General features: G+C 35.4%; 2 protein-coding genes across 2 annotated transcripts; both read left to right on the top strand.

The window, feature by feature from the left end:
- The first annotated feature begins 8,789 nt into the window (after positions 1 to 8,789).
- On the top strand, positions 8,790 to 9,419 carry LOC119769850. Its single transcript, XM_038263574.1, has 2 exons — positions 8,790 to 9,067; positions 9,140 to 9,419. Exons 1-2 carry the CDS (start codon positions 8,846 to 8,848, stop codon positions 9,320 to 9,322), a joined length of 405 nt encoding a protein of 134 aa, XP_038119502.1. The 5' UTR covers positions 8,790 to 8,845; the 3' UTR covers positions 9,323 to 9,419.
- Positions 9,420 to 10,995: 1,576 nt separating this feature from the next.
- Positions 10,996 to 11,529, top strand: LOC119769242. Its single transcript, XM_038261175.1, has 2 exons — positions 10,996 to 11,226; positions 11,281 to 11,529. The coding sequence occupies exons 1-2, from the start codon at positions 11,029 to 11,031 to the stop codon at positions 11,527 to 11,529; spliced, it is 447 nt and encodes a 148-aa protein (XP_038117103.1). The 5' UTR covers positions 10,996 to 11,028.
- The last annotated feature ends 811 nt before the right edge of the window (positions 11,530 to 12,340 follow it).

Raw genomic sequence — 12,340 nt, 5'->3', positions numbered from 1 at the left:
TTCTTTTTCCTGTCATTCTTGAACGACGAAACAGCCTACTTTTCTGTACCAAAAATCACAGAATCGAATAGTAAACCTTTACAAAACAAATGCTGAAAAGTTCTACTTTTCAGCACTGAAATGGATGCTGAAAAGTTGAACTTTTCAAAACTTGTTAGGAAAAGTTATACTTTTCAACACTTTTTGATTTAAACGATTCATGGACTCAATGCATGGACATTTTTCCCATAATTCTGTTCAAAGGGTATTTTTCGGAATTGTAAAAAACCTTGTATGGAACTCGTTGCAAAACTTGATTTTTACATCACTCGTCGTATTTATCCAACTCGATGAACCTCGTTGGATAAATTTACGACTCGTGCTGAAAAAATCCTCTTTTTGCACCTTGTTGCATAAACTAATATTTTAGCATCCGATTGACATTTTTTTTTTTTTTGACAGAAAAAATTATTAAAGCGAAGAAACACACATTTCACTGAAACCAATCAATTGAAAGAAAGTTTAACAGTTTCGTTGCTCCAAAGAAGTTTACCGAATCTTTGATTGAAGATGGTCCATAAAATTGCAATTTCCGATAGATATTTCATTAGAGCGTCTATCAAAAAAATCGTATATCCTCATCGTTACCATCGATTTTGAGCGCTTAAATTGAAAAAAGAATTGTTCTTCGCAAATTTACAAAATTAAAAAAATACGGTTATTTTACATCGAAAAATGTTATTAGATTATGTGTCCAAAATATTTGCAAAAATCTTTATTTTCAATTCAGTTGACCCACGAGCAATACCGTTTTATTTGTATTTTTTTTTTTGTGTTCATAACGTTTGTGTATGGACAGCTGCCAAAATTGTATGGAGACTTGCATGGGTGAACCAATGACACAAAATGGCTGCTTTAGTTATTCAGCAATTCCTCACGAAAACAGCAAGAAAAAAACAAAAGTGCTTTGATCGGGCTAAAAAATTTCTGGGGGTTCCCTGGCCGAAATAATCAGACCCGTATTTTTTTGTTAGGCCATTAAGGTGACCTACGCCGTGTTAGGGTGATCTGAAAAATGGCCATTTTCGTCGATTTTCGCAAAAACCACTTTTTTCAAAAAATCATAACTCCTCGCCATTTCAACCGATTTCAACTGTCTTATACGCAAATGAAAGGTGATAAGTTGGCCTTCTAAAGAAAAATAACAAGAAGTTTCAAAAATCTAGCATAACATATAAAAAAGTCAAATGAAACTTTAAAATGCCGTTTTGACGGTGTCTGGACCAAAGAGCCTATGTCTGGAAATATTTGTATCGGATTCCCCGGACATTTTTACATGACATACTAAAAAATGGAAAGCATTCATTAACAGGATTTCGAGACATGATTTTTTGAAAATAAAATCCGTGTTTTTCGACGCGCCGCGCGCAAAAACCGGAGAATGACGAAATTGGCAAAAAATCAACTTTTCTATGCATGTCTGGGTACCAACATTTTCGTAATTGAATGGCGCAACTTTTGGTACCCAGACATGTATAGGTCATTTTAAAGTTATCGCAGTTTTAGTGAAAAAAGTTGATTTTTGCCGGTTTCGTCGTTTTCCGGTTTCAGCGCGCGGCGCGTCGCGAAACACACATTTTATTTTCAAAAAATCATATCTCGGAATCCTAATAATGAACTCCTCCCATTTTTTAGTATGTTACGTAAAAATGTCCGGAAAATCCGATAAAAATATTTTCAGGCATAGGCTCTTTGGTCCAGACACCGCCAAAATGGCATTTTAATGTTTCATACGCCCTTTTCATTTGTTAGGCTGGATTTTTGAAACTTTTTGTTATTTTTCTTTGAAAGGCCAACTTATCACCTTTCATTTGCGTATAAGACAATTGAAATAGGTTGAAATGGCGAGGAGTTATGATTTTTCTAAAAAAGTGGTTTTTGCGAAAATCGACGAAAATGGCCATTTTTCAGATCACCCTATCACGGCGTAGGTCACCCTAATGGCCAAACAAAAAAATACGGGTCTGATTATTTCGGCCAGGGAACCCCCAGAAAAACTTTGAGCCCGATCCGAGCACTTTTGTTTTTTTCCATGCTGTTTTCGTGGGGAATTGCTGTATTAGGGAGGCTCCCACAAAGTGTGATAAAAATCAAAAAATACAAAAAATAAATGAGCTGATTTCGTAGAGAATTGCTCACATAATTTAAGAAAATAAAGAGGGTATTTCCAAATTGACTTTTCAAAAAACGAAAATGTTTGTTTTAGAGCTCTAAAAGTGCCCCCATTATCACTTTTCTCTAAAACTTAACCCTGAATTGATACGTTCAAAAAATGATTTCGGATGGATTCACAGAGCTCAACAACTTTCTAGAAAACAAAAAAAATCTAAACATATTCCTGGAAAGTTACATTTACAAAAACACCCTAATTTTCAACCAAGCCAAAAATTTCCCTTTTCCATTTGCTACATCGAAGTTCTGTCCTTTTTTAACATCGTTCAATCTGTTTTTCAACTTTGTATCCTGTTTAAAACTTCTATGACACCTCATGTAAAAAAATGTTTCAAACCTAATGAAGTTTACAAAGACTACGAATTGAAGTAAATTTCTAAAACTCAAATAAAATAATTCAATTTGAAAGTTGGTATATCAAGTAATTTAAATTTGGACATTTTCAATTAAAAAATAATAATATAATAACGTCTATGTAGTTGTATAAATCTAAATTCTGAAACTTTAGGTAAATTGAAAACTACCATACCGGTTTTTTTTTATTAAATTCTTATTTTATCACATTCAAAAAACAAACTTCTTATGCCCTTTAACATATGTTGAACTTAAGGAGAGCATAAACCATCAAAACAAAATTAAGTAGGGGAGAGTGGGGAGACTTGATGCCCTTTTTTGTATCGCACATAACTCTGTAAATTTTTCAACAAACTATGAACGTTTTGCATGAATTGAAAGCTTAAACATTCTACTATGTTGTTTTAGTCAGATAAACTCATCAAATTATGCCAAGCACTTGAAAAAAATTGAACCTGCATTTTCAAACATTATGAATAACTTGATCCCCCTTTTAACATTTTCAAGAAATTTTAAGCAAAATTTTTCTAATTCATCCAAACTTTTGATTTTTTTAAAGTTCCAGCAATTCCACATAAAACTTGTACGTTTGTGTTCAAAATATAACAAGAATAGTATGTAAAATCTTTAAAATATAATATATTAAGTATATTCTTTTTTTAGATTCTTTTTTTAGACCAAAATTTAGCATGTTTACAAATGGTAATTTTTGTTTACAAAACAATTGAAAAATGCTTCTAACTGCAGTAAGTCAAGTACAACCATAATAAAGGTAACCTTGTACGAAAAACCAAACCAATTAATTAAGCTTAAGGCTGATTTCAATGACTTAAAAAGGCATGGATCAAGTCCCCCTAAACGCACTTTTTTAAACAATTGATTGTGAAAAAAAAATATGGCGATAAATTTAACGTCAAATGCACAAGCGTTTTGTAGTTGATAAGCTTTTCAAACAAATCATGCATTTAACATTTTTTTAAATAAATTTTGAGGGTTTTCTATACATATCAAAACATAGAAAAAAGATCTCTTGCAAATTTTTTGCAGCACTTTTTAGAAAAATGTATGTAACTCAATCCAAACATTTTTAAAATTTTCTCTTTGTTTTCTACATTGAGTTAGAGTCAATTTTGCACAACTGTTTATAACAAAGCTTATTTTTTACCCACATGCTAAAGAGATACAGGCTTGGGATTAAGTGTCCCCGAGGATCAAGTCTCCCCACTCTCCCCTAATTTTTCTTATGCTAAATCCTATTTGGGTAACACAGCAGTTGCCCCGACTCCTCTTCGATTTGCGTGAAACTTTGTTCTAATGAGTGAATTTTGTCCCTGATCACGAATCAGAGGTCCATTTTTTTATATCGCTTGACGGAGGGGTGGTACGACCCATTTCATTTTTAAACATGCTAAAAAAGAGGTGTGTTCAATAATTTGCAGCCTGAAACGGTTATAGCATAGAAATTTGGTGTCAAAGGGACTTAAAATTGGACGCTCAATTCAATGGTGTACTCAAAATTTAGAAAAAAAACGTATTTTTCAACGAAAAAAACACTTTAAAAGTTTTTAAAATTCTGCCATTTTCCGTTACTCAATTGTAAAAAAAATGAAACATGCCATTTTGAGAGAAATGAAATGTATTTTTCGAATCTACATTCACCCAGAAGGGTCATTTTTTCATTTAGATCATTTTTTTTTATTTTAAATTTTCGTGTTTTTTCTAACTTTGCAGGGTTATTTTCAAGAGTGTAACAATGTTCTACAAATTTGTAGAGCAGACAATTACAAAAGTCTTGTTATATAAACATAAGGGATTTGCTTAACCTAGAATTAAGAGACTTTTTTATAAAGGGGCAACATCAACTATAAAATTTTAAGCAAAAAAAAACTAATAGCGATGAATCGTGCTGCAGTTACAGGTTAATGATTATGCAAATATGTCACATAAACAATTGCTTTAAAAACAAACAAATTGCGGAATGGGTGGGAAACTAGAACATTGTGCTCAACAGCTCGATCATCATCAATCTCCCTCATCCGGGGTGGTCTCATCATGCCGGACAGGAAGTGGTTCATGTTTTCAAGTGCCCCACCCATCCTCCTCCTCATCCTCCGCGACTTCATAAGATCAATTCATTTAAGGTGGAACCGAAACCCAATTAGCATAAAGCGTCACCGGCCAAAGTGGCTTCTATAAATAGTGGCAAATTATCGGCCAACAATTAGATAAGCTCGCTCATTTCTGATTCATCTCACCTGGTGGCCGCAGCGGCGATGCCGGGGCCCTTAACCGGTTCCCATTCCTGGGTTGTTCGACAATGCTATTAGCGGGTATTTCCTTTGAGTGGGGGGTTGGTTGGTTGGTCGGTGTGTAATCTCATACACACAAAAGCACAAACGCATCTTATTACAACATGGTAATGTGCATTAAAAACAAGCCCTGAGAGGCAACCTGTGAGTGGAAGTGTAATTAAATTATATTGGACTTACACGCACACACACACCCACGAACACACACTTACGTGGAGCAGGTGTGGTCCAGTAAGTAGGGGTAAATTGCTAATTCAATTAAAAATCCCCTTTGAACGCACTTTGCAAACTACACACGTGTTGGTATTTGTGTGTGTATAGTAAAATTAAGTGCATGCCTACGCATATTGCTTCAAGGTGCGTAACTATCTTCTTACAGGATGGACGGGAAAGTGCGTGATGTAACGTCATTTGCAGTATCAGTTACTGTTATTTTAAATGAAACCCCTATCCAGGAATAAATAGTTTTGTTATGGAGATGAATTTTTCTGGTAGAAAACCAAATTCAAAAATTTAAAGATGTCTTCAGTTACTGATGAAAACCCATCCAACCTCGTGACAGATGAACCATTTGATTTCTTCATCTCTCCAAATAAAAAAAAATATGATAAAATATAATTACCTAACAAATTTACCCAAAAAACAAAAAAAAAACAAAATAAAAATCTACATTTTCTGATCATGTTCAAATTTAGTGAAGCTGTTGATACCCGATTTCCATGCAAATCAGACCACCCTATTCTCTTTGGCATCACCCCAAAGTATTGTAAAAAGCAAGGGATTTCCAGCATCATGTCCGGCTGGTCGCTAATTCGGAATTACTTGGAGTTTGATCACGTAATTCTGTAATTCCGGAATTACTCAGTAATTTCGGAGTAATCCTGGCAATTCCTGATAATTCCATTAATTCAGTAATTCCAGAATAACTCAGCAATTCTGCAGTAATTCTTGTAATTTCGGAATAACCTAGTAATTACTTGTACAACCTTGTGTTTTATTTTTCTTTGAATGCAAGTGCTAAAAAAAGAAGAACGCAATCAAATTTTAAAACTCGTTTCGTTTAAAACTAACTAAAAAATCAGTTGTATTGAATCTAAAATTACTTCTAACTTTCAAAATAAGATATTTTGCTGGAAGATTCCCAGTGGTTCAATGAATACACTATTAAGAATTGAAGCTTTTTTTTATTTCTAAAACCGCATTTGTTTTAGATAAATATAAATTTTGATCAGAATATTTTTTCAAAATAGTTTTTAATGCAAACATAAATTTGCAATCAAAATGTAATTTACAGACACGAACCAAATATTCAATATAATGCCCATTTGAAATGATTCCAAAATCATCGAAGCAATCAGAAAATTTCACAAATGTAAAACATATAACATAATTGAAAATTGGACCATGAATTGCTGAGATATTTGCATTAGAAAATGAGGGAATGTTTGGATGAGACTAAAAAACCTTAAACAATTTTATTGGAAATTTTCTGATTTCTGAGTGTTGATTCCAAAATTTTTGAAGAAATCAGAAAATTTCACAAATGTTTCGTTTTTCATCATTGAAAATTGTACCATTAATTGTTGGCATTAAAACATGAGGGAATGTTTGGATGAGACTTAGAAATCTCAAACAATTTTATTGGAAATTTTTCGTTTTTTTTTCAAAAATTTACAATCATAAATACTATTTATAAAAAAACAGTAAACAGAAATTTTTCAGTTACCTAATATTAAACTTTAAGTGGTTATATCTTGAAAACGATGCACGTCATCAAAAAATCTGCGAATTACTTTTTGATTGCAAATTTGATTTTCAATTAAAAACTGAAACTGCTACAGAGGCATAGTCTGAGAAACTACAAAAAATACTGCATATTTATTTTTACACGTAAAATATAGGAAATGTTTCTTCATTGGCTAAGTCACATAACACAAGTAAAACTTCCTGCCCTTAAATTTTCTAAAATTTTATGAGTTCTTCTTTAAAATGCTTTTGAAAGAACAAAAAAAAAGGTTGAAAAATTGATAATTGGCGAATTTTCAGATTGAAGCCAGTTGAGGCAGGGTTGGATTATAGAGAGTTTTTTTTCTTTGTTTGATTGCCATGAGTCCACTGCGACCATTTATTTGATCTATTGTCGACCTGCTGATCTATTTTTAGATCTGCAGAGGCTGCCAATTTGCTGTTCTTGGGCATTTGGGGAACAAAGCACACGCGCTATTGTTGAGCAAGTGTGTTGATCTGTCCACACGCCGTAACATTTTTCCTTTCCTCTATGCTGTTGTACTTTCCATATGTGTCGCTAGAACTGAAGTGCACTTTTTTATTACGCTACTTAGGATGTGTTCCCAGTGAAATCCCAAAAGCCCGGGACTCTTTCTAAGCAGTTTTTTTTTGTCCCTCCAAGCACATTTTGCGGTTGGGCCCAGCGCGCTCCGCAGATGCAAATATACAGAGCACTGCCGGTCCTCGAAACATGTGAAAAGTACGAGGAAAGGTGGTGCCAAGCCATGTGGGTTTCAAACCACGACCTTCCGTTTATCAAACGAAACCTGTAACCAATAGACCACAGGAGCTCGGCTTATAGAGGGTTTAGTTTGAACCAAATCAATAACGAAAATTTTTATAAATTTGAGAAAAATCTTTTTGTTTCATAAAAATTGAAATTAAAAAAAATATATACTGCCCATGATCGCATAAATGTCCCATATGCATTTTCATCACTTTTGAGTTATTGATGCAGTTTTGTTCAAAATCGTGTGCTCTTTCAAAAGAGCCTATAACATCCAGTACTTTGTTCTAAAATAAAGAGGAAATCCTGTTTTTTCGTGAAAACTTAACACGTAGCCTTATGTGTGGGACAAACTTCCCTTGCGTTTTTCACAGCTTGCTGTTTTTGCATATGGGACATTTATGTGAACATAGACAGTATAGCAACAGCAAAATTTATGGCGAAAAAAAAAGATTTTTTCTAAATCTTTTTGTAAAACCTTTAAACGGCATAAAAAATCATAAAATAATGATAAGGCCGATGCAAATATTTAAAAAAGTTTTTGTCCCTCGGCCCTGGCCGTGGTCAAGGGGGGTGGCAAAAAAATAAAAAATATATAAAAATTTGAATAACAAGCCATAGTCTTCACATTTAAATAAAAAAAAGTGTTTTAAAATGCATTTTACACTAGTTCAGTTGTTTTGCAATCATTAGTTTTCAAAAAATCTAAGATCTGACAAAAACAAAAATTGTATCGAAAAAAAAATTGCATCGAAAATTTTCAAAAAATCTTAAGATTTTTTAATAAACCCAAGCATGCTAAAAATGATTTTAAACGCAGGAGAATGTATTTTAATTTGATTTCAGCTGGTTGCACTTGAATTTTCATTGAAATTTTGAAGTTTATTTTAAAAATATTTTTTTTGCCCCCTGATTTTTCGGGCTAATTTTGAAGGGGGGGGGGAGGGGTGACAAAAACTTTTAAAAATATTTGTACCAGCCTAAACAGCTTTGTCGAAACAGCAAAAGCACTTTAAAATTTTTAACATATAACGAAATTTCACGTTCAAAATGCATGATTCATATTTTTTTTTTGCATTGTTTTCTTTTTTTTTTCTAAAATGAGCCACCAGCATCACGACGGCGCAGGGAAAGAGCAATAAATTAAGATAAGTCTTTTATTAAAATTGACGAAAAAACGTTCTAAAGCACAGTCTGTTCTTAACGAAATCTGAACAGATTTCAAATGGGAACTGAACATTTTAATTCTAAATCTCGCAATTTTGAACCTTTTTTGAGCAAATTTTTACTTTTTTTAGAGTTGTACAGATTTTTGATGCAATCATGCTATAATAACACTCTTCCTGTTATTTTCGCACCACCAACTGGTATAAAACGGATAAGCAAAGCTCTTTCGCCAGACAGGTCCATTCTCGCCACCAACCTCATCTGATCGCGAATCTTCCACCGAAAAAAAATGAAGACATTCAACGACGGGCACCTCTGGACGGTTGGCGCCTTTCTTCTCGCACTCGCCGTCGGTGGAGCGTTCGGCAAACGTGGCATCTTTTCCAACGTGAACCCCAAAGGAGAGTTGAGCTACTTTAGAGGGGCGATTGCCCCAACCGATGTGCTGTGCCTCAAGTTCTACATCGGCAAGAAGACGACCCTGCCGCTGCAGGTTCCCGTGCTGACCAATGTGAAGTTTTTTTTTAGTTTGTTAAAAAATGATTTGATAAATTTTAAAGAAAACTTGTTTTTGCATTTTCAGCTTCCTTTGAGCGCTATCAAGGCCACCGCGTGGGAGTTTAACAAGATTGGCTTCCAAATGGACGTTCAGATTGGCGGATTGGGTGCGACGACGACGGTTCTTAACTTTCATGGCCCGGACAAGGCACTGTACCCGATTGAGGTGGAGTGCTACTGTACTGCTGCACCACCAGCTGTACCATAAAATCAATTAAATACACTGAGTTGAGTTGCATCAACTCCAGAATCAAAACTCGAAATCCTGACCTGAACCAATAAATCTCCAGTTGCTTCACTTTTAACACACTTTTCGATTGCATCCGAAAAAACTGGGTCAACCCCGCAGGTTCACCCGTAATTGGATCAACCTGACCCCTTTTAGCACTCCGTAACAATGCACAATTACAAAATGCATGTTTCTTCCCCTTTTTTTCTCGTCGAAATTGCCCAGGCTGGAAAAGACCCTTTCTGCTTTTCAACAACAGAATCAGTTGTCTAGTCCGTGCCTCTCGGACGTCGGACGATGCATGCTGGTCGTCAGTGATGCAGCACTGCTATTTTAGTATGCACCGTGGTCTTTCTGTTGGTCATCTGATGTACGATGAAGAGGTTGACCATCATGACAAGGTTGTGCATCAGAATGTGAAGCTGTGGAGTCGGAATCGGTGGAATTGGAACTTTTTGAGGACCCGGAGTCAGAGCCGGAATTGACAAATCTCATGAAGATCCTTTATAATCGTAACAGTGATGCCATACTTATAATACATGACACTTGATGGCCTATCTACAATCACTTAGCTTAGAACATCTAAGTAAAGTAGTTACTTAGGAAAGTCTGCAACTTACGTTCGTCATCCACAATCAACTTAGAAAACTTGCTGGGCTGATATACGTTGCTATGCAGTTGTTTGTTTACCTTTGATATGGAAACGTCAACTTACCGTAGATTTTGAAATTTTCCAAACCAAACGTCAGTTTCTAATTTGATTACTTTTCCATTGTAGAAACTCAGATTCATTTCCATTGATTCAAATTCCTAAGCTAAGTGAAATTTTCTAGGCTAAGTGATTGTAGATAGGCCATGAAAAGCATTCAGGGAAATAAGTGACTGTACTATCTTACCGCATGCCATTTTTTGACGTTTCGAGAAAAACGCAATGTAAACATTGTTACCGTAAACTGGGGTCAATCGGAACACATGGGGTGAATTGGGACAGCAGTTTTAACCATTTTGGAGCACAATATTGTGATTTTTCTGGTTGGTTTCGGTTAGAACAGACTCAGACCAACAAAATGTGTACATCCCTTTCCAAATTTAAAAGCTTTAAGTGGTCAAAAAACTGCTGTCCCTATTCAGACTGTAGTCCCGATTCACCCCAGATTACGGTACTAAACAATAACAAACACTTATTTTTTTTTGGCTGACCGTTTTAAGCACAGTTCCAAAGTTTGGTTGAATTTGGTTGCCGGAGTCCTGAGTTACAATCAAAAATGTATACAGTAGTTGGACATATACGTGTGACAAAACGTCATTTGATTAAATTCCCTTAGGTCTGTTGTCGCAATTGCAAGGTGGCACAATCAGTTCGAATCTAATTTTTTATGAATATTGGCAATTTTGAACGAAGTTTTTACGGTTTTGTTGGATATTTTAAGGAATACAATCAAATGTTGGAAATCTGTGAAGGTAAAGCTGCCCAAAATTATGTTCTTAACTCAATTTGATCCAAAATCAACGTGCAACAAAGTAGCACGAAAACGGAGACACGTTGATTTTTATGACCGACGATTCTCCCCTTTTCCCAGGTGCACCGGCCAAAGTGCTGGTATAAAACTGGTTCCCAAAACCGTGTTCGAAAAAGAAGGTGCCAGGTTGCGTCTGACTAAAGCCGGCAAAATCTTCCCCAAGATATGCATATATCCCTTTGGAGCGCTGTACTACTTTTGGCACTGGGCGTTGGACCGTCCAGCCAACGGGGAGTCAACTATGAAAAAACTAGTCAACTAAGTCACTTTAAAGGAGTGATTGCCCCCACCGATACGCAGTGTTTTAACTTCTTCATTGAAAAGAAAACTCAACTTCCCTTAACGGTTCCTGTTGTTACCAATGTAAGTACTCAAATCAAACTGTATTTAAAAATCTCATCATCAACTTGATTGCAGCTGCCTCTGAGTGCCATCAAAGCCACCGCGTGGGAGTTTAACAAAGTTGGCTTCACCATGGACGTGCAAGTGGGAGGTTTGGGAGCCACGACGACGGTCCTAAAGTTCCACGGCTCAGAAAAGACCAGGTACGCCATAGAGGTGGAGTGTTACTGTACTGCTGCTGCGGCGCCACCAGCTCTTGCACCTGCACCGGCACTGGTGGTTCCAGCTCCAGAGCCAGTGCCACCTCCGGTGGCTGTACCTTGAAATTTGTTGCATGTTATAAATGGTTTATTTTTATTTAAAAGTTGGTCTTTATAAATCATTCCAGCAAAACATGTTTCATTTCATACAAGAAAAATAAATATTTATTATCTTTAAAAAGTGATTTAAAAAATGGAACGACCAACGCATGTCCACGGACGCCCAAGCCTCCCAAAAAAATTGGAACGGTAACTTCAACTCGCTGGTTCTCGGGATTAACTCACTCAATCAAGATGATTCTTTTTTTCAGTGATTTGTTAGGATGTCTAGATGATCCTAAAACATTGCAGAACTCAATTTGATCAAATCTGTAATTTCTGCGACCGAAAAGATCGTTCCAACTTTTTTTTAAACGACTGCTTCAGCGAAATTTTTGGCGCCTATTTTTTTACACGCGAAAAAAAGTTGGAACGATATTTTTGATCACAAAAAATACAGATTTGATCAAAATGATTTCTGCAAAGTTGTAGGATCATCTAGACATCTAAACAAATCGCTGGAAAAAAAAAATCATCTTGATTGAGTGAGTTATGCCCAAAAACCAGCGAGTTGAAGCTACCGTTCCAACTTTTTTGGAGCCATGGACTTTGAAATGTTAAAAACAGATTAGCGTTAAGCTCTTTTAGTTACCTAAATTAGAGTAGTCAAGAATAATGTTTGGCCACATTTGAAAAAAATATTTTAAAAAAGCTGAGGAAATTATCATTATTTTGATGTTTTTAAACTTTGTTGATAGGACCCTTCGTTGCTGAGATATTGCCAAGCAAAGATTTAAAATCAGGAAAATTTATGTTTTCAAAGTCTCACCCAAACA

Source organism: Culex quinquefasciatus, chromosome 3, assembly GCF_015732765.1.
Source record: "Culex quinquefasciatus strain JHB chromosome 3, VPISU_Cqui_1.0_pri_paternal, whole genome shotgun sequence".
NCBI classification, from domain to species: Eukaryota; Metazoa; Arthropoda; class Insecta; order Diptera; family Culicidae; genus Culex; species Culex quinquefasciatus.
This window is presented reverse-complemented; position numbering and strand designations above follow the sequence as displayed.